Genomic DNA, 25,938 nt, shown 5'->3' on the forward strand with positions numbered 1-25,938 from the left:
GATCTTGTGATGGTGTTACCTTTACTGATGCCCAATGTACACTGTATTAGTGGGGCATAATCTGTTATGAGTTTGACCTCTTTTCGCACAGCTTTTATACATTGCTTATTTGGTAATCACATGCTGCTCACGGAATTAATGTGTTCACATTTTCTAAGCGCTTGCTGGAAATAAATCCTCTGACTTCTTTCAGCAAGTTTATTTCAGATCGAGAAAGCAGAAGAAGTCTCACAAACAGCCACCTGGAGAAGAAGAAATGTGATGAATATGTAAGTCTCTCTCACAGTTCTGTTTCCTGTCAAAAGGAACTGCGTGTTGGGTATATGAAGGGCCTTTAGATATCATCTTCAAAAGTGGTGGGCACACACAATTATAACTGTATTCAAGTTTCAGTGCCTAGGATCAGCACTTAAATAAAACCCCAAAACAAACGCCCAAGCATTTTGGTTGGGTTGAGGCAAGGGAGTCCCTCTGGCCTGTGTTGGGCAGGAAGTTGTGGTGGTTCCTTATGGCTTTACCATACACAAATTATGTGCCTAAGATGTTTCACAGGCACAGTGAAAGATGGGGTTTAAAATTGAAGTTGTATATGAGTTGTGTATTGCCTATAGCATTTACGTCAGTTTACAAAATCTGTTGGACAGCAATCAGAATGTAGCTCTGACAGGGTTCAGCAATGCTTTTTCCTCTTTCAAACCAATTTTTATTAAGTAGTTTCCATTGGAGTTGTTACTTATATCTGATACATTGCAAAACATGGAGTTTGAAGCAGAGGTGCATTTCCCTGCTCTGTTTCAAGCTGTTGCTGACACATCTGTCTTTACTTCTCCAGATCCCAGGAACTACTTCATTGGGGATGTCTGTCTTCAACCTTAGCAATGCAATTATGGGCAGTGGGATTTTGGGTCTTGCTTTTGCCTTGGCCAATACGGGAATTGTCCTTTTTCTGTAAGTATTCACATGATGAATAGCTGATCTCTGTGGAGTTTCGCTGTGTTTAAAGAATGTGTGCACTGTCAGCAAGTGGAGGGATTTTATAGTCCATCTGTATTGAAGTACAGCATTCAAGCCTGAAAATATTAGCTACAAGTTTCAGACATTTTTTTTCAGTCAAATATTTTTGAGGAAAAAGCCGTTACTTGTAATGCTAGGGAAAATTAACTCCGTGTTATTTACTACAGACCTAGATGGGGATTTTTCCTGTGCTCCGCAAGCTATGCATACATCAGAAATATTCAGTAGTAATAGCTGCAGTGGGCTAGTACCTTGTTCTTACTTATGTCACAGGATCTCCAGAGCTTTCTTCAAAGTATGGTGCAATGAACACTCTTTTAAGAAACAAGAATATTTATATTCCTTTATAAGTTACATATAGTATTTTCATCTCACTTGCACAGTTTCTTCATTTTTTTCAGGTGAGTACTTGAGAGCCAACATAAATATAGCCAAGATTTTAGTATAGAAAAGAGTTGAGGCAGAGTACTTAACTGGCAAGAAAAAAAAAGGCTTTTTATAAAGGAGAATTAAATAGTTTAAATATGAAACAGTGCCCTTGAATGACTAAGACCGTTATTTTGGATCTCAGTATGAGACGTTTCATTGTGAAAAGTGATTGTTAAGAAATCAGTTGGGAATTGTGTGCAGATTTCAATGATAAATGTTCATTGAGAGAAGAAATACAATAATTTACAATATTTGAGAACTATTCAACAGGGTTACTGAGTTTACAGATTGCTCTAAAGAGGTGTCATTTCTTGAATGTCGAATCTAAAAATATAGAACTTTTGTCATTTCTTAGTATATAATGTGAGCCCTGTAGAAAGCAGTGTAGATAGCCAAAGTGGTATGTATTGCCATCTGCTCTGGGATTTTGTGCCAGAATAGCTTAGATCCATGACACTAGCTTACAATTTGCTGTGGTTGGGTAAAATCTAGAAATAATCCAAGGAGTTAATCCATTTACATTAAGAATGTATGAAGTCTCATAATTGTGTTGTCACTAAGCTAGGCTGTAAAATATCTGGGTTGTAATTTACATCTTTCTTTAGCAGAGTGACTCAGTTTATTTTATTTTTGCTGCATTTTTTACCCAGTACTCCAACCCATATGTGATAGTCCACCCATGCTCTGATAAGCACATCTCTGTGGGTACAAACTGGTGGTTGCAAAAACTGCTGTAAGGAGAGAAAAAAAAAGTTGTCTTTTCAGCCTTGTTACCTCTTCTGTGATAGTAGTGTCTCAGCCAAGGAACAGCCTCAATTTCTCCTTACTGCTTTAGTTTTCTATAAGCTCATCTTCTTCTCATTCTTTCAGCAGTTTTTCATGAGAGTTCAGTGAAATGTGTTGTTCTAAAGGATGTAAAAAGGCAGTTTCTTTTAAGTGAAGTAGATCAGACCAGTGATGTGAACACCGGAGAAACTTCTAACAATGTGTGATGGTGACTGAGCTCAACCCAAGTAGTGAGTACGTAGATCTGTACCAACACACTGTGCAAAAAACTGCCAAACTGAATGTAGAGATTTTATAGAGTAAATAACAGCATTATTCTCTATGGCATTAACTGTGTATGTTCAAAAGTGGATAATTGTTTTTGTTAGCTTTATAATGCCTTTAGATCTGTTGGCCTTGAGATATAGCAGCCAACTGAGATCACAGGTAAGGAAGCTACAGGACCTAACTGAGCGGGCTAGCAGAGCTTTCCCCTTGGAAGCCTGAAGATGCAGGATCCTAACATGGTGTCTGTAGTTATGCTTGAAAGTTGAACTGCTTTAAATGTTCTTTTGTCTTACAATAATCTTAGAGTTAAACCTAGTCTATTAGTCTTAGATTTTTTCTTACACTCTCATTCCGTACATTTTTCCCATAAGTGTATAGTTCTTCTGTTGCTGTCACAGGTAGATCATTTCTGCTTTCACTGCTTTTTGCACATGAGAAAGCACTTAAATTCACTGCCTTTGAGTAGCACAGTTCTGGAAAGTTTATCCCATATTGGCATGCACCATCCCTGAAAAGTAGAAAGCAGAGGCAGAAAAATTAAGGGAGAATTTTCAGCACTGACAAAGCAGACCCACCCTGATTTCCATTCTCACAGCTTTTGGGCTCTCACAGTATGAAGTGCGCACTGCCATGAACACCTGGATCACTTCATATCTTATATCCTTAGCATAAGACATGCAAAATAAACATGGCAATGACACATCCTGTTTGCATAACTTAGTGCCATAAAAAAGCATCATAGTTTCTAGGCAAAACTACTGAGGTAGGAACTCAGAGGAGCTTAATCCCAGCATTGGTGATAACTACAGCCTAGACCAAAAGAGAATATAATTTCCCGCATGCCAAAGGAGAGAAAACTTTGCTGCCAAAAGATGGCACAAAAAGTTTCGGAAGTTAGAGATGAGCCAGGCCACCTAGGAATTGCCAGAGCAGTTATTGCTGCTTGTGGTTTCATTCTGGAGAGCCAGGTCCAAGAGTGATGATCATGTTGCTGAGACCTGTGGGCCAGCCATGCACAAGATGCCTTCAGCCTGCATTTAGCCCAGCACTACATATGATCTGAAAAACCCTGCAGAGGCAGAGGAGTTTGTTAGATGAGGTATAGATTGAGACTACAGCTGAAGTTTCACACTGTTTCCTGCAGCCGATTCTGCTAGTTTTGGCTGAAAGGGCTCATGAAGCTGCAGCCTAACTCCTCCAGAGGTTTAGGGCAGCTGGCAGACCAGCCCTCTAGGAGGCTGTAGGATAGCAAACCCCATGCTCCTTTTTCCTCTGCACCCAATACCTTATGAGGGTACAGAACTGCTCTGTGAAATAATTCAGGTGACTTCATGAGCCTCATAGCTCTTCTAGCCCCAAAGCCTGGGACTTCACAGCAGGCTGGGGGCAGCGTAGGATTCAGCTGACCTGGTAAATGTGGTATCTGGGAGAAAACAGCAGTGGCATCACAGGAATGGTTTGTTCTTCCCAACACTGTATCAGTCTTCTGGCCTAAACTGTTTATTCTTTTGCAGGGAAGGGACTTTTGCATCTGCCGTTTGCTTGCACAGCTACCAGCACTTCTTTAAAAGCAGGCAAAACAAAGAGTAGGGGAGTGCTTTTGGGACTGTAGTGCAAGTTCCCTGTTTCTGTTTTGAATTTGTGCAGAGTGAGTGGCATGGACATTTTCATTCCTTTCCAAGGGGTGGTTCTGGCACGAATATTCCTGTCCATACCACAGTCTTAACACAAACAAGTTTTTCATACAGTGCTAATGAAAATGCCAAGTGTCTGTAAGAACCCTATGGGGAGCTAAGGACAACAGATCAGATAAATACCTGGCTGGTTGGGAGTGTTATTTTTTCTGCTGCGAAGGCTCTGTGAGCTCAGTGCTTGAAAAACGGGAGCTTTTAATGTTAAGACAGACTGGATGCTGGCATGCAGAGCTGGAGCCATTTGGGGCTGGGATTGAGTCAGCCCCAGCAGCTTGAGCGCAGGGGCTGAGCTCGATGTCTGCAGGCAGACAGGGGTGGAACAGCTCAGCAGGGAACCCAGGCAGGAGGAGGGCTTAGCAAATCTGTAAAAAATGGAGCAGAGTGACCTCAGCCAGTACAATCTCCCTTCCCTTCTCCACCTTCTCAAGGAGAAACAGCCTTGGGGCTGTACAAAGAATGCGTTGTTATTGTCAACCATCATTCTTTCTTGGCAAAAGAACAGTTCCTTCTATCACATCTTTATGTTTCTCCCTGCTCCTCTGGCCCCAAGGAACTTGTGGGTCATTATTTGGCACTAAAGTATTTCCAGTCTAAACTAATAAAAAAGTGGCGGGAGGAGGCTTCTCATCCTGTTCTTTCTATATATTCACATGAAAAAGATGTGTTGCTGCCTATCTATGGCAGCAGCTTGTTTTCTGTTAAATTTTAGTCTTGTTTTTCTCAGTGTCCGGAGGGTAGTTGTCATAATAAAGAGAGGAATTGCCAACAGATTTTCGGAATGCTTTTCACACACATCATGAAAACATCATCAGGTCTTTGTGTGTCAGTGTTGGAGGGGAAGGCACACATGGTGTTTGACTTAATGACATTGAGCAATGAGAAAATGTGCTTTTATGCACTTAGCCCCCAGCACTGACTAATTATCGTTTGTGCCAGCAAGTTCCCTACACAAACAGTTTGGTCACTACTTCCTGCAATTCTTCTATGTGAAGTTAAATTATGGATCGTGTCAGACCAGGACTGACATCAGTGAGGGAACAATAGCCCCCACCTGGACAAAGTATAAGCCTTTGGTTGCTGCCTTTATTCCTAAGGGAGGGCAGCCTTAACTTCCCTCTCCTTGGGCACTGTGAGGCACATAAAAAGCAATTTGGGCATTACCCTTTGGAGGTAACATATGAAACGTGTCCTGGGAAAAGATGTTTCCATTTGTTATGGAAGTCCTTAAATACGGGACTTTCCTCGAAATTTTTACTCTGCTTCCAGAATAAAAAAGTTTATGGTGCATGTTGAACAACATACCTGGCTCATTTGTGCTCTGATTAAATCTTCATTCCTGTGTGATAAGAGATCTTTATTCTTGCTTTTTTCAATATGGGGAGGTGTAACTCAGCTGCACTCTGTGGCTCCACTAAGTTTTATTTGGTTGAATCCCTCTACATGTGGGGTCTTCTACCTCCATGGTGAAACTGCAAACAGCATGTGAATCACATGTATTTTAGGGCTTTTTGCATGGTCAGAAGAATAAAAAAATTGTCTTGGAGTCAATAGGAATAGGACCTGACATGAAAAATAAAAATGTTAGACTTCATCTCTTTTGGTAAGCTTTATTTTCCATTCTTTTGTAGGTTGCTTTTGATTTCAGTCACGCTGCTGTCTATTTATTCAATACATCTCTTGTTGGTGTGTTCAAAGGAAACAGGTAATCTGAGATGTTTTACCATTTCAGTAGAATTGTAAAAACCAAGAGGTGAAAAGTGTTCAAATGAAGCCAGGTGCTTTGTGTAAGGTGGAGTTTTTGTCACTTTGCTGACATGATAGGAAGGCCTGACAAATTTGGGTCAAAAGCCCAGAATTAACAAGAATTTATGTCATGACAATGGAGAAGAGCATCACTATAAAGAAAAAAACTTATGACAAAGAGTGAATTCTGCTGCCTGGAAATGTTGTCTTCAGTGAGCTAAAAGGAACAGCTCGTATAGTTTCTTTGCATTACAAAGTGAATTGCAAATGAAACATAGTGAACCTTCCCCGGTGATGAAGAATGCAGGAAAATACAGTTTGTCCTTAATGGTTAGTGTGAAATTCCTGATAGCCTTTGTGGTGTAGTAATAGTTTTCCTAGAATAAAATAAAAGGGAACAGTTCCTTCACAGAGAGAAGTGTATTTGTAACACAGATACACTGTCTAAACACAGAAGTTACCTACAGTGTTAAATGTCACTGTGCTCTGAAGTCCGAGAGTCTCTTTCCTTTTAAACAATCTCTGAAGCCATATTTTTAAAATTATCTGTGCACAAGAACACTGTAATATATAAATACGCAATTTGATCACACAAGTTACTGTTCCAGCATGTATAATGTCACCAACTGCCTATTTAAACTAGGTACATGTGCCTCAATGTGGACACATTTGTGCTGTGTTAGTTCTCAAAATCTGAGCCCTGTTTTCTGTGTTGCTGGTACATTTAAGCTCAAACTTATTTTTTATACAAGCTTCAAAGCAGAAATGCCAGCTGTAAGGAAATATAGAGAAAACCAAACAGTGGAATGCATTTTAAAAATCATCTGCCCAATGTAACATCTGCAGTATCTCATGATCTTCACAATGCCCAGTCTTTTTCTCAGCCTAATTTGCAGACAGAAACACAAACCAATTAATAGGGGAGTTTCTTAAACTTGACGGTTACTTAAAAAGAAATCTTAGTTATAATTTACACCTTTCTCTGGTATTACCAAAAATATACCACACTGAGAACTCACAAGTTAGGGCTTTGTCATTAGAAGTTGTAAATGATCCTGTTAAACAGTGGCTGTCCTCATTTGGATCGTTCAGGGAAAGCAAGCTGAATTACATGATGGCAGTACTGTGTCTGTGATGGCCAGGCTGCCAGTGCTGACTTGTGGGTCCTGCTGTACCGGGTTTTGTCTGGAGAGGAGGCTTTCTATGTCATTCTCATTGCAGGCGCAAATCTATGCCAGGATGGGGATACCAGAAGGAAACATGTCACTAGGGGTATAAACAGACTCATTAAAGGTGTGCAATAGTCTCATTAAGAGCTTCCATTTCAAAAATGGCTGGTGGCCAACAATATCATTTATAGAAGTCAAGAAAACATAAATTATATAAGTTTCAGCCCTAGAAATTACAAGAGAACTCCCTATTTACTTGCAAAGGGCAGTTTGGGCTGCACAGATGGCTGGTTAACTGAAAATAAATCATAAGTGTTTCAACTCAGCAGCTTTCAATGGTGTATTTGTTACCTTTCTCCTCTTTTCTTTTTGTGCAGGGTGCATGGTGTATGAAAAGCTTGGTGAGCAGATCTTTGGTACCCCAGGCAAAATGATTGTCTTTGGCTCTACATCTCTTCAGAACGTTGGAGGTAAAGGAAATGAGGAATATTAGAAAACAAAGCCCAGGAATATCTCAATAATGTTACAGCTACCAAGCACTCAGGTTCCTCCTGCTCCCCATGACATCTTGGGATCTTCATGCTCCTCAAGATAGCTGTGACCAACACTTTGCATGCAGCCTTTTAAAAATGCTGTAATTTTACAGTCAGTCATAGTTCAGGGTCTTCTATCATCAGACATCACTGTGGGAGAAGGTTCAGGATGCTTCTCGGTACTTGTTCCACAAAATACTTTATCCATTTTCTAAACTGATCTTCTTCTTCCTCCAGCAATGTTGAGCTATCTCTTCATAGTCAAAAATGAGCTGCCTTCTGCCATAAAGTTTCTAATGGGAAAAGAAGAAACTTTTTCGTAAGTTGAATTTATTTTGATGCTTAGACTGTAGAATTTAACATTGTGTAGTTAAGTTTAAGCATATGTTTACAAAAGCTCTTAAGTATTGGATATCCTTTAGGTTTGTCAAAGTCTATTTTCACAGGAGTCTCTCAGGGGGTTCATAAAAGCCAAGACAATTTTGGGAAGGAAAAGAAGATGGATAGGAAATGCAAGTTAGTTAGCTGCTGTTTTTGCACACTAGATTTTCATGAAGAATGGTGATTTATACAAAGCTTTTATCATAGAATCCAATATTTTATAGTGTGAGGCAACACTTGAAAATATTGGGAGCAATGCAAGTTAAAGATATTGTGTGTTTCCCTGCATTCTCAGCATCTTGCAGAATTTTGCCCCTGGAACATTGTCCATAGTGTCAAATTCTTCAATACTAGCATATGACAACTGCAGAATGTTATACTTGGGTTTCTGCCACTTATCATTCCTTGAATTTACCAGTTTCTTTAATAGAGGGATGGCATTGTTTTATAGTGGTAAAATCCCTCATGCTAAACCTGGCATGTGCTGTAGCGCACAAGAAAGTGGTAAAGACTCCATTCCTCCTCAGGATATCATACTAAACCGGACCAAGCAATGGAAATAGGTCATACAGAACATCACTAATACTGTCCCTTCTCCTCTTTCTTGCTTTCCAGCAGTATTCAAAGCACTTTGCTAGAGGAGATACAGACTTGGACTGGCCAGTGCATGCCAGCCCTCAGGAGCCTGGTTTGCCACTCCAGTCAAATGCCTGGGTGGTTTCCCAAATGAATTGTGGTGGCCCTCCCTGCTCCACTGTGCCGTATGTGACCCTTTGCACAATCTTTCGTCATCCTGGCACAGTGGCTTATATCAGGTCACACAGGTAGTTGTTCTGCCTCTCAGTCCCACTCACTGATCCCAGCAGTAGGGTGATATTTTGACTAGTGACTATGAAAATCTGCCATACCTGAGTCAGACCTGTTTCAAGGGCTGGATACTTTAGGAGTCTGCGAAGTTGAGATGTGACCCCTTCTCTCCTTTTGTTAGGAGCTTGTAGGGTAAGAAGACCAAAGATAGTTCTGTAAGTACAGCAGTCAAAGAGGGTGACTGAACGAAGGGAAAACCAGAGAGTGTTTAAGGTGTGCTCATGGTATGGTTTTTTAAATGTTTTATGCAGGGCATGGTATGTGGATGGACGGATTCTTGTTGTCGTAGTGACGTTTGGCATAATCCTCCCTTTATGTCTCCTTAAGAACTTAGGTAAGATGAAAATGCCATTTTGGGCATCATGCCACTGACAGCCACACTGACAAAAAACAAGTTACTTTTCTTTAAGTATCAAAATTTTTAGTGGTGAGGTATTGGACTTTGAAATAAGATATATGCAGAGAATTGCATTTTCAAATGTGTTTGAATCCACAGAGATGCCAGTAGGTACACAATGTATTTTTTTTAAACCATGTAACAACATTTGGCATCAAAGTCCAGTTGGGATCTTCCTTTTGAGAAAATAACCCAAACTCAGCTGATGTGACTTGTATCAGGGAATCTGTGTCACATTCTAATTGCAACTGCACACTTTCATGTATTTTTCAATTATCACAACCTCGTTCAAAAGTAAATTAGTTAAACTGATGTACAGGTAACCCTGAGGAAGTCAAATGGGTCAGAGCAAGGCTCAGGCCTGACCAAAAGCTAGGAGACTTGTTATATGGGAGATTCCCAACACGGGAGACTTCCACACCAATAGGACATGTTTTTGTCCTGCCCAGAAGCTCAAAATGCATATTAAATGTATAACACATTGGAACTTTTCATGAAGAAGCAAAAGGAAGTAAAAGCCAAGATAGACTAATAAAATTATTTTGTGTAAGATTTCCTTTAATTTCTTTCAGGGTATCTTGGCTATACCAGTGGATTTTCATTAAGCTGCATGGTATTTTTCCTGGTAGTGGTAAGTTCAGCTTGCTTTCTTTGTTGGATGAGTCTCTTAGAACCATGGAATCATTAAGGTTGGAAAAGTCCAACTGTCAACCTAGCACAACAAGTTCACCACTAAACTGTGTCCTCAAGTGAAATAGGAACACGTTTTTTGAACACTTCTAGGGATGGTGACTCCACCACTTCCCTGGGCACTCTTTTCCAATACTTTACAACCCCTTCCATGAAAAAAATTTCCTAATATTCAATCTGTAACTCCCCTGGTGCAACTTGGGGCCATTTCTTCTTGTCCTGTCAATTGTTACATGGGAGAAGAGACTGACACCGACCTCCTACAACCTCCTTTCAGGTAGTTGCAGAGTGATAAGGTCTCCTCTGAGCCTCCTTTTCTCCAGGCTAAATAACCGCAGTTACTTCAGCAGCTTCTCATATGACTTACTCCCCAGACCCTTCACTGCCTTTGTTGTCCTTTCTGGACTCACTTCAGCACCTCCATGTCTTTTTTGTAGTGAGGAGCCGAGAACTGGACACAGTACTCGAGATGTGGCCTGATCAGTGCCAAGTACAGGGGAACAATCACTTCCCTAGTCCTGCTGGCCACACTATTTATGATACAGGCCAGGATGCTCACAATTTCACTGATATTTTAATTTTAATTTATTTTTTTTATTATTTTAGCAATTAGCTATCTTCCATTCTTATTCTAGGTTATTTACAAGAAGTTTCAAATTTCCTGTGGTGTACCAGAACTAAATGCAACATCTATCCTATCAAATAGCTCAGCACATGAACATATGTGTAAGCCAAAGTATGTTATCTTTAATTCCAAGGTATGTTTCTTTTTATAATACTTATTTTTAATTCACGTAATATGTGCACCTACACCTCATGTTCTTAATCCAAACAGCACCACATAGGGCCTGATTCTCCATGCTTCCATTTGTGATCCAATGGTGAATGCACAATGGGTCTCCTTGCCCGGTCTTACAGAGATGCCATGATGAATGTATCTTGCAGTCTTGTCCTGCCCTGGTAGTAGATATGCTAAGGCTATGAGCCTGAGCTACCACTGGACAATTAATGCTTTCTTCAGGAGATTTTTCCTTTCCACTGCTTCTTACTATCCATATTACAACTGTGCCTTTAGACTCTTGTTCAGCAGAAGCTGAGTAAGCCACACATGCATCCAAAGCCCAGAAGAAATCTCTGTCCTTTTGCAGAAAAACCACTTCTTTGTGACAGGGTGACGTTTCTGTAGCCATGTGGTGAACTGGACTGCAAAAAGGATACAGCTGGAAGTTAGTCCAGCAAAAATTTGGTTGTCTTTCAGTCAGATGCTTTCCTCTGTCACCACACAGCTGCAAAAAAAGTTGGTCTAAGAGAATGTGAGAGCTCTGGGAGCAGGAGGATGGCTCCTGTTAGCTGTGCTGGGATGCAGTGCTCCCAGTGGAACAGCCCCTTATCCAGCAGGGTGTGGTCCTCAGGGCCTTACAGTTGCATTCATAGAGAATGCGCACGTGTAGCAGAGGCATGCAAAAATTAATTTTTTTAAAATTCAGTCTACCAGCTTCAGTTGAAGAAGCCAATCTAAGCACTGTTCTTTGGTTGGGGGAAACCGTCACCCCAGATACAGTGTGACGGAACAAGAATTAGTTAATTTGGTGTGTGATAGCGGCTTAAGTGTAGGTATTCCAGCTAGTGTGGAAGGGCACCTTCTTCTACAGTGAGTCTCAGCATTTGCCTCAGAGCCAATGGAGTCACATCAGAAGGATCAGTCCATTTGAAGTAGGCACCCGGAGCTGATATTCCAAGGTTTGCCCTCAGGGCCAACAGTTTGCCAATCATTTTAGCAACTTTGGTGTGTGAGAGGAGAGACAGGACAGTTTCACAGAATCTGAGGATAACCGAGGTTGGCAGAGACCACTGGAGGTCACCTGGTCCAACCCCTGTGCTGAAGCAGGGCCACCCAGGACTGTGTCCGGGCAACTTCTGAATATCTCTACAGATGGAGACACCACAGCAGCAATGTGCTATGAGTGAGCGAGAGGAATCTCCCAGGCCTGAGCTGTATCACAGAACAGCTTCTGTGGGAAGGGGATGCCTGTGACTAGCACAAGATCTCAGAGGGTGGGACAGAGCTGCATGTAGGGATGGACTAATTTTGTCCTTGCAGATTCACGTTACCTCTGCTCATACCCGTTCCCTAATGGAGAATGGAAGTGCTTGGACACTGAGATCATTTGTGAAATTTGGCTGAGGACTGAAATCCCCTCGAGCTCTTAGTGGAGAAAGGGGTGAGGTACCCCTCAGAGGCCTCCTGCTCTTCCTGGTGACATAACGGTCTTTCTCTTTCCCCAAAGAAAAGCATGCTCCCTCCAAAGCCCTCCTAGTCCTTTTGTTGGCCTGGGAAATTAAGGGATTCAGTCTGGTATCTTGAAATATCCATTTATTTGTAAGTTCTGCATTCCTGTTCTCTTTTCTTACAGTCTGGATACGGGCTTCCTCTTCAGGACCTCAACCTTAGCACCACGGGTGCGCACCCCTCTCCATGCCAAGGCAGGGTAGCGTAGCGGTGACCCGCCATATGTCCCTTTTACATGTGACACTGTGCTAGTAACCGTGGCAGTAGCTGGGCAGGCAGACCCATCCCAGGGAGCAAAACCAGCAGCAGTGTGGCATCCAGAGCTGCGCTCTACAAGCACAGTCAGGGCTGCACTTGTGCCACCAATGTGAAGACTTTGTCCTCAGGTTGAAAGCGCACTGCTTTCTGTATTTCGTTAAATACATGCTAATTGACAGGTCTTCTGCCTTCTCAGAAGGGCTCTTAATGTTCAGTTGAAGAATTCAAAAAGCTGAGAGCTGAGGTAGTTGAACACGGAACATTTCTTCACACCACTGGAGGAAATACTACTTCTTAACTTCTTTTCTGAAATTCTCTCTGAACAGACCGTGTACGCTTTGCCCACCATTGCTTTTGCATTTGTGTGCCACCCGTCAGTCCTCCCGATTTACAGCGAACTTAAAGAGTAAGCCTTTCTCTTTCTTTTTTTTTTCTTTTTTTTCCAATTAATCGTTTTGAACCATTTTACATGGAAAATGTTAGCACGGAGGTGCTCTGAGTCATTCGTGCCACTCAGAGATGTGCTTTAACAACACCCAACAAGCCCACAAGCATGGCTGTCAGCTAGGAAATCTGGCCGTGCTGCGCCGCTGGGGTGGGGGCAAGGGAAGTGGAGAATAATGCAATACTTGGGAGTTTTCTCTGGAAGTACACAGCAACCTGGGGAGAGCCAAGTTGTGCTGGTCATTATTTGGCAGAGGCGTGTGTTCCACTAATGGTGTTTGTTCCAGTGCAACTAAAAATCTGTTGCAGTACCAGGAAAATAAAAGTACTTTTAGCCTCACTGATATTAAAAGACCTTTGCTGGTACTGCTGTCTCACTGACACTTCTGGCTGGGACCAGTCCTGCTGTGACATCACTGGCAGCCCTGGGCAGCTACAGTGGGGTCCTGGGCCGCTGGGGAGCCCAGGGGAGAGGTCAGAGTCAGGCAGACCCATGAGCGCCCTCGGGCCCCAGCCACTTGCTGGGTGCTTTAAATTTCAAGTGACTTTAGCAGGTTCACATGTGCCTATTTAGGGCATCCTTGTGTGGATTTAAGAGTCTAAGTTTAGGCACTGGAGTGTAAATATTTTAGAACAAATATCTAAAGATGAAATGTTTACACTTTACCTATTTTATAGGTCTGCATACATCCAGTATTTTCTACCCATGGGAACAAATGTTTCTCTGCAGTCATTCAGAATGTTTCTGGGTTCTTTTCCTGTCTGTATAATTTTATGCTTCTCTCATTTTTGACCTTTTAATTTAATTATTGAAGTGTTTCAGGACCATCCTCTCTCCACAGGGCTTCACTCTGTTTAAGCAGGTTTGGCCATGGAGCAGAGCCATGGGTCAGACCCACCATTTTTTGACTTAAGCCCCACGTAGGGTCCTTTTCCCCAGTCCTTTTCTTCCTTGTGCAGCTGTCAATGAATTCCTGTTTTATATGGAAATGCATTAGTGAGTCTCCCCAGAATTACTGTGTTTATGCGAAGACTTCAAACATTTTGAAACAGCTATTAAAAAATCCAGCCTAACCATTTTTATGTGTTCTTTTTCTGTTCTTTATCCAGCCGTTCACAGAAAAAAATGCAGTTGGTTTCAAATATCTCATTTTTTGCCATGTTTCTGATGTACTTTATGACTGCCATATTTGGCTATTTGACTTTCTACGGTAAGTATGCAGTTCTTTATTGATCAGAGTTGAAAGGGGATAACGTGTAAAATCAATGGTGTATCCCAGCTGGAAAGGAAAGTCCCATCCACTTATATTAAAATACTATTCCAAATAATTTTCCTTAAAGTTTTCATATTGAAGATATAAATCCTTTCTTCCTTTTCCCCTATGGATGAAAAGCACAAGTGAAAGTATTATTTGCAAAAGGCGTATTAAAAATATGAGGGAGAGATTTGTTTAACAGAATTGGGGATTAGCTGGGACCCACTAAGACTGTGTTCCAAGGTCCTCACCTGAATGACGTGTGCATTGGTAATGACTGAAGCATGCATACTTGCAAAAAATTAGATCTGAGAGCAGGTCCTAGGAAATGAGTAACAAATAGACCATCACAGGTTTTTCACTTTTTTATTGACACATTCATCATAGAGACAGCAGACCAAATGTTTTCCCTGTGTCCCTAGAGCTGACCTCTTTAGGTCTTGGTTAAACAGACTGGCAGTGGGGAAGCTTTGAGTATTGTCCCAGCTCAGCTACCAAAGGATGGTTATTTCAGTGTTTGAGACTCGCACTCTGTCTCTTTTCATGCATATCAATTCACTTAACAAATTATGTTGTATCACTAAAGGATACAATATGTATGCCCTAAAGGCACAATTGTTGAGTAGGATAAAATATGAATGTTGCCCAGGAAGCTATTCCCATGTTCCAGTATAATGAGAATGTTAAAAAGCAGTCTCTTTTTCCATGGACCATTAAGGGGTTACAAGACAGGTGACAAAGCTGATGTTTGCCTTTTACTTCAGAGTCACCATCAGTCTTCTCCACCCTATTCCAAGTGACCTTTTTGTTACAACCTCTTCATTTACGATACTGTCCCTTGTAAGCCACCTATTGCAAGAGAAAGAAAATAACTAAATATGAAATGTGGCATTTTTTTTCTTTCAAAGGTTTACCTATCTCATATTTGTTTTCTCAGACTCATTCTAAGGCCTTGAGTATACATGCGCTGAAGTAACTTGAGGTCATCTGTTCTAATTTGCCCAATAAAACCACAAATAGGCTGCAAGTGACAACAGCATCAGCTGTTCTCATCCAACTGCTCCCATCTAATACATTTTCATAGAGATGCATCAAATTAGCAGCCCTAGGGAGCAAGTGGGTGTAAATCAGCATGGACCCCTTCACTTTGGCAGGGAGGAGATTCTGATGTGATTGCCCCAGGGATCTGAGGAGGCAGATCCGTGGCGCTCCTCTCTGGGAGTCTCCCACATCCCTCAAGGACGAGGGTCTGGAGTCCATGGAGGAGGTAGGGGCTGCGTCCTTCTGGCCCTCCTGAGGGGGAATGGTGGAGGAATCCCTGGGGTGTCTTGTGTGCGTCTTCCCACATCAGGCTCCCCAGCACTGAGAGCCCACAGACAGAAGCTGTGCAGCTCTGCTGGCATTTCTGCAAGTGTCAGTGCCGTGACAGGCAGCAAAAAAGACACTGAGGAAATATAAAATTCCTCCACTTGGATCATTCTTCCCCTTGAGACTGACAAGACCTTACGTTTCATATGTTCACTTACAGTGTTCTAACCCTCTTCTCTACCCTTACTTGGGTAAGAACAGTATTTTTATTGTGACCATTTCTTCTTTGCACCAATAGTACTTGTCTGTTTGCTGTGTTCTCAAAAGTGTTGCAGTGATGACTATATTTACATTGCAGAATTACAGAAAAGAGGTGTTTTTCTTCCCCTAAAAGGTCACAGTGTGGTTGGGCTCTGTGGTGTATCTAGCTGAAAGGAAAACAGACCTTCAACTGTAAGCCTTGCCCTTCACTTCCTACCTGGCTGCAGCCCGTGAGTGGTACAGAAGTTGCAGTCTGTGCTTGCAGGAGCAGAGTAAGCTCTGTGTCGCAGAAGCTGTGCATGTGCCCGGCTTGAAAACCCCACTCCTGATCTGCAGGGAGGTGGGAGAGCATTTTCTTTCTCCTGGTGGGGATTCAAGCACTGCATAGGTGGTGTTAACCTGTGGTCTCTACCCAGAAAGGTGCCCTGGGGGGAGTGTAGGCATTTTGCCACAGGATAGATCCCCCTGCCTCCAGGAATACATGAGGTTTTACCAAGTGCCAAAGATGGTAAATCAGACGTGGCCATTGAGTTCCCTTTAAGAGCTGTTATGTTTTACCACCAGCTTTCTAAGATTAGCAGGCAGAAACAAAACATAAGCCTAAAAAGGGGCAGCAAGTATGTTTTGTGTCACGCTTAACAGCCCCCGCCTTAGGTTATTGCTCCTGGATATTTAAAACTTACAAAGCAAACATGTAGATCCCTCAGCAACTTGGTTTTCCTCTTGGTTAGTACACGCAGACCTGCTCTGCACTATTTATCACAGCTTCAAGGAAACATTTTGGCAGGAGATTGTATTAAAATATTGCCAGCGCCTCCCCGTTAGGCACCCCCTGTGATTTGTCTTGGCTGCTGGGGCCGCCGGCTGGCGTGGAGCTGAGCTGCAGGCACTGCTGGCAGCCCTCAGAGGAGCTGCTGAGGGATTTCAGTGCAAATGTCAGTGTCCCACTGAGAGCTGACCCAAGATAGGCTTTCTTCTCGGTTAGAACAGGGGCACTGCTTTTCACTGGTAGTTTATTCGCTGTTTAGACTAATTTAGTTCAAAACCTTGCAGTTTATATTAAGTTCAGCCATTGCAGTGCATGTGTTTACTTTTATGTCATTTGAAACTTAAAAAAAGAAAAAGTCCATGGAACTAATTAAAAATAGCTTATTTCACTTTACCTATTTTTGTATCTATGTATATATGTAAGCAAGCTTTTGTGTATGTCTCACTGTTGTCTTTCCTACAGTGACAATTACCTTAGACTTAGGCACGTGCTGTCTTGAATTAAGATGCATTCCTAAATCAGGCCTCCAAAGGATTAATCTGGAATAATGGGATCATTAGGATATTGTTCAAAGCGCTGTTTTAACTCAAGAATGTTTCATTCCATACTCTTTTGTTTACAGATAAATCACTTGTTGTTCAAGAAGGCTGTTGTTAAACAATGATTTTTGTGAACTAATTGCCTGTTTGCCAGAACACTTACCTTACTGTCTTTTCCATAGAGAGTGTGCAGTCAGATCTGCTTCACAAATACCAGAGCAAAGATGACATCCTGATCCTGACCGTGCGCTTGGCTGTGATCGTGGCGGTGATACTCACTGTGCCGGTGCTGTTTTTCACTGTAAGTAAAACTTCCTGCATGGTTTGGAAGTTGGTAATAGCTGTACACAGCACGTTTCTTCAAACCACAGTCCAGCAGTTGCTGAGACCATAATGTTGCAGCTACTAAAAGAGCTTGAGCTTGGATCAGTTTTTTGCACACCAGACTCCCCCTTAACTTTCCTGCATGGAGAAGTTCTTCATCCAGGAAATAAATAAATTGCTTTTGGTCTTAAACATGTTTTAAGTTGAATCCACAAGGGTTCTCTCTTCCTTCACATCACTTTATTGGAGAAGGCTCAGAGGTGAAGTTAATTTTTAGTTGCAGAAGGATTCCAAAAGATACGTTAGAAAGAGAGGAATATCCTACTGCACATGCATGTGTACCTACAGTTCTGAAATAACAAATTGATTTTAAGGATTATTTCAAAGAACTACATGAGACAATCTAATATTTATGACAGATCTATGCAGCACTTGTCACATGAAGAACCAGTTCAGATAAACATGGGAAGCTTTGAATTGGCTCATAGACTATTCTTGACAGAGAAATTTCTCTCTCTCTCCCTACAGGTGCGTTCATCATTATTTGAGATGGCCAGAAAAACAAAATTTGACTTAGGCCGTCATGTTTTGGTTACTTTTGTTCTTTTGGTTATCATCAACCTGTTAGTCATTTTTATCCCATCCATGAAGGATATTTTTGGAGTTGTAGGTACAGTATCCTGGTTTTGTACTACTAATAAAAGATGGTTGCTAATCAGCAACACAATAATTAGCTGTTGCTGGCAGTTAACAAAACTCATTTATTTGAATTTTACAGGGGTCACTTCTGCCAATATGCTGATTTTCATTCTTCCTTCATCGTTGTATTTAAAAATTACACAGCAGGATGGATCAAAGTTGACTCAGAGGATTTGGGTATGCATTCCATTCCCATCAATGCAACACTTTCATTTTGTCATTCTTTATAATGTGCTAAGTGCAAAGCACATCTAATCCGAACATAGGTGTGAGCTTCTTTACATTACTTTCCCTCTGTGCTTCATTTAGTTGGCAGCTGTGCTCGCCTTTCTCCTAGTGGAGGGGACATACCATGCACAGCAACTCATATTTTGGGGAGCCCTTCTCTACAGGGTTAGGGACTCCCCTGGCTGGCAGGCAGCAGCTCTGCAAGCAGCAGTACCTGTCAGTGGGGTGCAGAAACCCCTCCAGCCACCTCAGCAAACCTTTCAGCCCAGAAAGCTCTCTCTGTTTCTGTGAGTTGAACTAGAAAGTGTGCAAAGTGCTCCATTTGTGGTATTCCTCACAGTTTTCATGGACCAGAGTCAGACTTAGAGTGGTTCCACCAGAAGCAGCCAGCTGAAATGTTATGTTAGCCCTTTGGCATGCATGAGCAGATGGAAATGGGCCTTGGAAAGATTTCCTATGAGCCCCAGAAAGAGCTGAAAAGATGCAATACTGTGTATTCCCAACCTAATGGGGCATGCACTGGAAGCATTGTAAAGTCAGACCTTCTTTTTCTGAGCAGACAGGCAGGAAACATGTGTTTCACTTGTGGCTGCATCCACAGATCCCATGATGAAAGGGCTGAACTTTGGTGAACACATATCCGCTGGGAAGAATATACTGATTTCCGTGAGGCTTTGGAAAGAGCAGAGCTGATCAGTCCTAAAAACAGACACACTTAATCCTCTTTAGGGATGATCGGTGTTTAAGAAGTGAATTGAAAGAAGAAAAAAGATTGGTTTGGTGCTCAGCAAGTAATTATTAATGACGCTAATCTGTTTAATTATCTATGGATCTTGTCTTTACCAGAAGTGCTATTTCATTTTAGTTGATAACTTTGATACATCACCTTGTAAGTCTCCTTAAGAGGAGAAGTTAACATACTTGAATTAATTGTCTTTTTACACATTAATTTTCTCTCCTTTTTTTGTTTCAGGCTTCTCTTTTCTTGGTGCTGGGGATAATGTTTTCCCTAGTGAGCATTCCCTTGGTCATCTATGACTGGGTACAATCAGGAGGCAGTGCCGAAGGCCACTGAAGTTCACCTCCTTCTGAAAAGAAGACACCCCTGTTCGCTATACACCAAAATCGCAACCATCCGTTCTGTTATCTATTCCATCTTTTGTGAGTTTACTCAGATCAAATCCAAATAATTATTATCCAGTACTGAAAATACTGTTATGGGTGTATTTTCTTGGAGAAAACAGACCCATTTTTCCAACAGACATATCGAGTTATCAGATCAGTGATAAGTCTGTGTTAATTGACTGTGAAACTATATAGAGCATTGCTCATAGGAATTCATCACAATTAGTTTCCCCTCTTCCACTCATGAACTGCATTGTTTCATTATTGTCCTTAGCCCTTCATCCACAAGTTCTGCTCCTTTAGGGCAGCAGCAACTGTTGCTATCAATTTCAACTGGAGCGATGTCCATTCACACCCTTCCCTCCCTCTTTTGGCCAAAACTCTGCTCTTTAATTGTACACATCTGGTTTGTTGGTTTGTTTGTTTCTTCTGTTGCAGTTTCAGGCACCATTTGCCTCACTGGGTTAAGTGTAACATTGTGGATACAGGCGTGAAAAGCACCACGAGAGCGTAACTGAGTGCTATATAAGCATAGGTCCTAAATCCGGTGCTTCTCTCTGGTATTCTGATGGGAGAGCCAGCCCCAGGGCTTGGCCTGTTCGTGGCTTTTGGGAACAGACTGTGTGTGTCTTTGTGGTGGGGTGCAGGGAGCAAGAGAAGGATGGCCACCACCACCAGCCACCATTCCCGTGGCACACTTCTGTTGGAGGCTGACCAGAACTAGACTTGACCCCAAACCATGAGTACTTGAGCCTGAAGAGAAGCAGAAGTTCAGAGATTTCCATGGGAAGTCTGCATTTTCTTCAGCAATTAACTGTTCAGTAATGTCCGGCTGTTCTCAGAAAAAAAATACTAAACTTCAGTTTTATTAAAACCTACACATTTAATCATACCTCATGCCTTTTCCATTCTAGGATTCATTTGTACATACCCTACCCTCCTCCCACTGAAGTCAGCAGGGTCTTTGACAGCAGTGGGAGCCGGATTGGACTCACTCTCTAGTGGAAATTGAAATCTAACATTTCTTTAAATGAACAGAAATACTTTTAAAAGTTTCATTTACATTTTTCATCAATTCTTCATAACAATTAAACGACTTTCAATTACTACTAGCAGAAACACTGTAACTTGCATCTGTTGTCCACAGAATAAGCATTTGCCTAATGCCTTATAGCTGGTGTAGAGAACTACTTGTAGAGACTCAAATGCTAAGCAGGTGATTGTTCACCACCCTGAGCAGACTAATACTGCACTGCCAGCAGCATAAATGTGTGCACTTTGTGTCATTCACCGTGTGAGCCAAAAAGTGTCCCAGAATATGAATGTGGCTCCCACTGAAAGCACTGATGGCTAAAGGGAGCCCCAGTGAAGCCCCAGGGCTGAGTGATGCTCTCAGTATGCTCGAGCCATATCTCTCAGTATGTAGTAACCCTTTTGTTCCCAGTAGCTGGTTCATTGACAGCTCCCATTGTAACTGTGGAAGCATACTGTCATCAGCTGTGAGGAACCTGTCATTGCAACTTGCTCTTTTTAAGGTTAGGGATGGAGTATTTGGGGTCTTTGGATTTCTGGGGGCTACTGAATTGCCTCAGTTGCCATGGCTTGAAGTCACTGAAGCTGGGACCACAGAGTGCATCTCAGGACCTTGAGAGTTGGTTTCTAAGAGTAACATCCAGAGAGGTTAGTTTGGGGCCTTCCTTAGAATTTGGGCATTGATCTGCAGAGTGTTCATGCTGCAGAAACTAAGCCTACTAAGCCCAGACTTCTAGATCTGTACCTCAGCCCAGGCAGTGAGGTATCTGCCTCTGATGATACTCCACTGTGATCCAGAAATAAGGCAGAGTGGACTCCACAGGCTGCCCAAGTCCTTGGAGTAGCCCAGCAGCAAGAACAAAACTGGAAGCCTTCTCCCTTCAGGCAAAGTGACCTGCTAGACTGCAGTGCAGGGTTCCTTTATTCTTCCTTCCTCCTTGCCCCTGAGACCTTCACTCACAGGCTCCCAGCAAGATCTCCAGTGCAGCATCCCTTCTCCCAAGGACCCCCTAGCCCAGCTTTTAACACATGAACTGCTGAGATACCTGGGACCACTGGGCTAATGTCCCTTGTGCTTTCCTGTGGCTGGTCTCAAACCCTGCGATAGTGCAGGTCACCAGCTCTTTCTGTGCCATCTCTTTATGGGACTGATACCTGCCCTTATTCACAAAGAAGTCCATACCATAGCCTACAAGACCAGGTGTTAGGCAAGCTCTGGGGAGAAGAACCTATGCTTTGTTCCTATCTCTTTGCACCTCACCCACCAGCTTGGCTGTAAGTTTGTGGCTCCTCTTTTGCAGGCACGCAACTCTCAGTGGTCACTGCAGCAGGAGCCCAGCATCTCACTCCATTCTCTGACTCAGCTTGCTGAGGTCACATTTCAGGTTTTGAGGTGCCTTATAATCTCTCTGGATCTTATCCTGAAAAACCTAACTCAGACCTGAGGATGCTGTACAGTGTTATCCTTAAGATGCTCCAGGGCTCTCCTGCTTTCATCCCCGCTTTATCCTTTTGCTACTGATTAATGAGCAGCATCGCTCTGTGCATCAGGGGTTGTGAGAGAGGAGATCCTGGGAACAACATTCAAGTACCCAGCTATGAGCTAGAGGTCTGATCTGCTGCACAGGGTTCCAGCAAGGTCTCATCTGTGACATCTCCCTCCTCTCCGTCCCCCTGAATAATCTGTAGTCTTCTGTTTGAAATACCAACCATTGAGTTTTGGCACCCAACTTCCTTCGACTGGAAGGGCTGTTGGGTCACTGATTGCTCCTTTTATCTATCTAAATCTCTTCCATCACAATTGCTTTCTCTCCTCTTTGCTGTTCTGCCTTCTCCTTTTTCCTAGTTTATTTGTATACTGGAGTTTTACTGAATAAATAGGGAGAATGAGCTGAGTGTGCATAGAGTGAAATTACCCAAGGTACTGGACCACCAAAGCATATCTTAGATACTGAAAAATAGATACCCAAAATATTAAGTCTTTAAACAGACTTTGCTTCTGGGTCTCTTAACTAGGAAAAAACCAAAACAAAACAAAACAAAAAAAAAAAAAAGAGAGAATTTTGCTTAAACTGATTTACTGACGTCATATTTATAGATATTTATGGAAAGGTATCATGTGTTTATTGATGTCTGTGGTAATGAACGTGAAATAACGTGCTTTTTATTTTTTCATCAGGTTTATACATTCTTAACAGAATGCAATAGACCCTGCTGTAACTGTCAACATCAGTGATGGATGACAATATTTGTTTGAGGTTATCTGTAAAATGTACTGCTGTTTTTCAGTTCATTTGGAATAGTGAACCTGTAGCCAATGATTGTACGAGTCCCACATTTTAGCTAGGATTTTAAAAGCACAGTGAAATGCTATGAGTTTCTCTGTTGTTAAATTAATAGGACCCAGAGTACCATATCTACTTAGTAGGGAGTAGCATGCTTTCTTTTCATAGAGAGTTTATTGCTATTGTGAGCACTGCAAATGTCATAGACTGGATGCAGAATTGCTCCTAATAACTGCAACAAAAAAACTTTAACATTCTCATTTGCATAATCACAACAATTGGGTGGTGAGGGACAAGAAATGACTAATTAGAAGCAGGGGCTACTAATGAGATTGTAAGAGTTAATCCTACACTTAAAAAATGGCCTTGCTGCCTCTCCTAGATCACAGCACATTGCAAAGAAAATAGTCATGGGCTTAAAGCAACCGTAATACAGCTGCCCTTCTCTGTCCCATGGCACACATATCTAGTAAGTAAAACACAATAACTTCTTATTCGGGAACAGTATCTCAGGAGCAGTGACCTCTCTGGGTGATGCTTGCTCCTGGTCAAAGGGCCAATGCCAAATCCATGCACCAGCACAGACCTTTTGTAGAGCTGACATGGACCAAGTGGTGCCTGGCCCATGTGCAGGCCTAGGGCAGAACAGCTGGTCTCATCCTGTGAGGTCAGGAATGGGGATGCTCATCCGCTCCTGAGGGCTGCTCTTCTGAGGCACATTTGAATGCACATCCTGTGCTCCACTTGCAATAGGTCACGTGCAAGTGTGAGTTGGATGATCCGTGGGTTGTGTCTGTACATCTGCCTTACAGTGCATAAGCGCAACACAGTTCTGATATTGAGTATTAACAGTAACAATGATATCTCTAGCTTATCTTTAAATGAAAAGGTTTCTTTGCTTGAACCTTACATTAAGGCTAAAGAGCATCTCGGTCAAAACAAAACTCTTTCCATGTGGTGGTGTCCCACGTCCAGTCCTATTGTCCCACCCCAGTGCCTGTAGGAGAAAGGCACCGCAGAATGTACTCAGCTCCATCAGCAGCTCCAAGAGATGGCTTTATCAACTGGCACCAGGGTGCTTTCGTAAACAAGTCCCCAGAGCCCTTGGTGCTGGAAAATCCTTATTTCCTATAATGTACACAAAGAATGTTTTATTTGTATCTAATGTAAGGATTTGTGTAACAAACTGTGAAAAAAAGCGCAACAGAATGGATTAATAAAAAGTACAGGGCTGGAAAGGTCTAGAATTCACAAATTGTACACATGCCTATGTTTCTCAAAACAAATCTATGCAGTTGTGTTGTATTGTAGGAAATTTCGTTTTTATGTACATATATATTGTAAATAAATAGGATGCTGTATATTTTTGCATTGTTTTTCCCCTATGATATAGAAGTGTTGAGATAGGCTCTGCATATTAAGAGTAATTTAAATAGGAATACAAATACTTTAGCTTCTTAGCAAAATGCATATCCTTTTCTTTCTCCCAAGAGTACACAAGTTAAATCCTAAACTTGAAATTACAATTACATCACTAATGTGACAAGAAAAAGAAAAATAAAAGGTCCAATGAAATTGCTAGGATTAATGACTCCCTGTTTTCTCAAGAGGAAGTTTGTCAGTCTTCCTGGTAGGTAAAATATCTCCCTTGTAAAGGGCCCCTTTGGTATGCAGGTGCCTCTTACCTCCTAAACTGAGGTCAGGTGGTTGTAAAGTGTTGAAAAGGCTTTATGCAGAAACCATGGCAAACTGCAACCAGCAATTTGACCCAGCATTAGGCCATGTTGCATCTAGGAATATATTTACCCAACTAGGCCAAACAGGTCAGGGTAAAACTTCTGCATTTCCATTTTCAGCTATCAGAAATGCGTGTACTTCAGAAAAAAAAGTACTACAAGCAAGGGGTGGGCAGCAACCAGAGCAATTGGTGCCATTTCTAGCCCCCGCCTTTCCTGCAGAGTCCTGTGGCTGCTTCTCCGCCACAGACCCTGCTGCTCTCATGCAACCGAAACACTAATGCCTGAGGATGCCAAGAGCATCCCCAGCCAGGGACTGCTTGCACATCCCACCCTGTGAACAGGCAGAGGCCAGTATTTTGGTCATGGGATAGCTGCATGTCCAGGGGTGAGGGTGATGGGGGGGAAGAGCTGTGTACATCCCGAGAGTGCCTCCATCAAAGGCCTTGTATAGACTTTCTCACTGGTAAAGCATGGAAACATGTCTTTTTCAGGATTGCTGAAAAATGGAGGTTAAGGAAGTACATCTAAAAATAATTGTATTTTCTTTCCATGTTTACTTTATGAGCTTGGATGAAAATAAAACTTGAAATAACATTTGCTTTCACCATGAGCACAAATTGAGGGAAAAAACCTATATACAGTCAGTTCTAAAAAGCTTTTCAAGTTAATACAAGTGTACATTTTATTTTCAGTGTTATAGCCAACAAAATATAAACTGTAAAGGTATTTTTCCACAAGACTTGAACTTTAACTTGTTTATAGAAACCTATTTTTAGTGTCCCACTATATGTTATGGCTCACCCAGATCCAGTATGAACAATGCTGTTTGAATGATGTATGCTTGATACAAGCTCGCCTGTAATAGATTGTTGAAATGAGTCATCGGTAATATTTTGCTCCTGTTAATATCACCTGTTAACTTTGTGCTGCTCATATCCAAATAAACAACGCAGTTTTTCAGTTTCTGTGTGTAAATAAAAAAAAAATGTATTGAGTTCTATAATCTCTCTGTTAACTCTATAGTTTTTAAACATTAAAATTGTAATCTAAACTAATGTTGGGACCATATTCTTTCAAAGGAATGCGTATGTATCATTTTAATGATTTGAATAGCATATGCTCCCTGCTGTTTATGCAAGTATTTTCACTGAATTTAGGGCATGCAGCTCTTGCAAAGCCAACTATATTAGATTTGGTGCAGTATATGCAGCAAAATATCAATAGACATCTGTGGAGCATTAAAGTGAAGTTTCTGATACAGTTTTAGAGGGACCTGAAGCTGTGGCATATGGTCACCACAGTCTGGGATTGCTGAAGATGACAGCATTCCTAAAAGACAGTACTTGTTTCTCCCTGCTCTTTGAAGACTGTCCAAGTGCTTGCCAGTCTGTTTCAGGGTCAAGTCAGGCAG

General features: G+C 41.9%; 1 protein-coding gene across 2 annotated transcripts in view; it reads left to right on the plus strand.

Annotated features, from left to right (window-relative positions):
• The window catches only part of SLC38A1 (solute carrier family 38 member 1), a 41,901-nt gene extending 16,323 nt beyond the window's left edge, over positions 1–25,578 (plus strand). The window contains exons 3-17 of one of the 2 annotated variants that reach the window (XR_003534024.1): positions 194–269; positions 833–948; positions 5,819–5,892; positions 7,480–7,572; positions 7,873–7,954; positions 9,135–9,217; positions 9,853–9,911; positions 10,606–10,728; positions 12,845–12,924; positions 14,073–14,173; positions 17,278–17,396; positions 17,948–18,089; positions 18,198–18,295; positions 19,320–19,507; positions 22,683–25,578. Coding sequence is in view for 1 of the 2 variants with exons in the window: in XM_027682180.1 (XP_027537981.1) it covers positions 194–269; positions 833–948; positions 5,819–5,892; positions 7,480–7,572; positions 7,873–7,954; positions 9,135–9,217; positions 9,853–9,911; positions 10,606–10,728; positions 12,845–12,924; positions 14,073–14,173; positions 17,278–17,396; positions 17,948–18,089; positions 18,198–18,295; positions 19,320–19,421 (1,348 nt within the window). In the remaining variant the exon portion in view is untranslated. Of the gene's footprint in view, positions 1–193; positions 270–832; positions 949–5,818; positions 5,893–7,479; positions 7,573–7,872; positions 7,955–9,134; positions 9,218–9,852; positions 9,912–10,605; positions 10,729–12,844; positions 12,925–14,072; positions 14,174–17,277; positions 17,397–17,947; positions 18,090–18,197; positions 18,296–19,319 lie in introns of both variants that reach the window. The other variant, XM_027682180.1, reaches the window with a different exon arrangement.
• Positions 25,579–25,938: the final 360 nt, after the last annotated feature.

The sequence above is a fragment of the Neopelma chrysocephalum genome, unplaced genomic scaffold (assembly GCF_003984885.1).
Source record: "Neopelma chrysocephalum unplaced genomic scaffold, ASM398488v2 Primary Assembly neopelma1_62, whole genome shotgun sequence".
In the NCBI taxonomy this organism is placed as follows: Eukaryota; Metazoa; Chordata; class Aves; order Passeriformes; family Pipridae; genus Neopelma; species Neopelma chrysocephalum.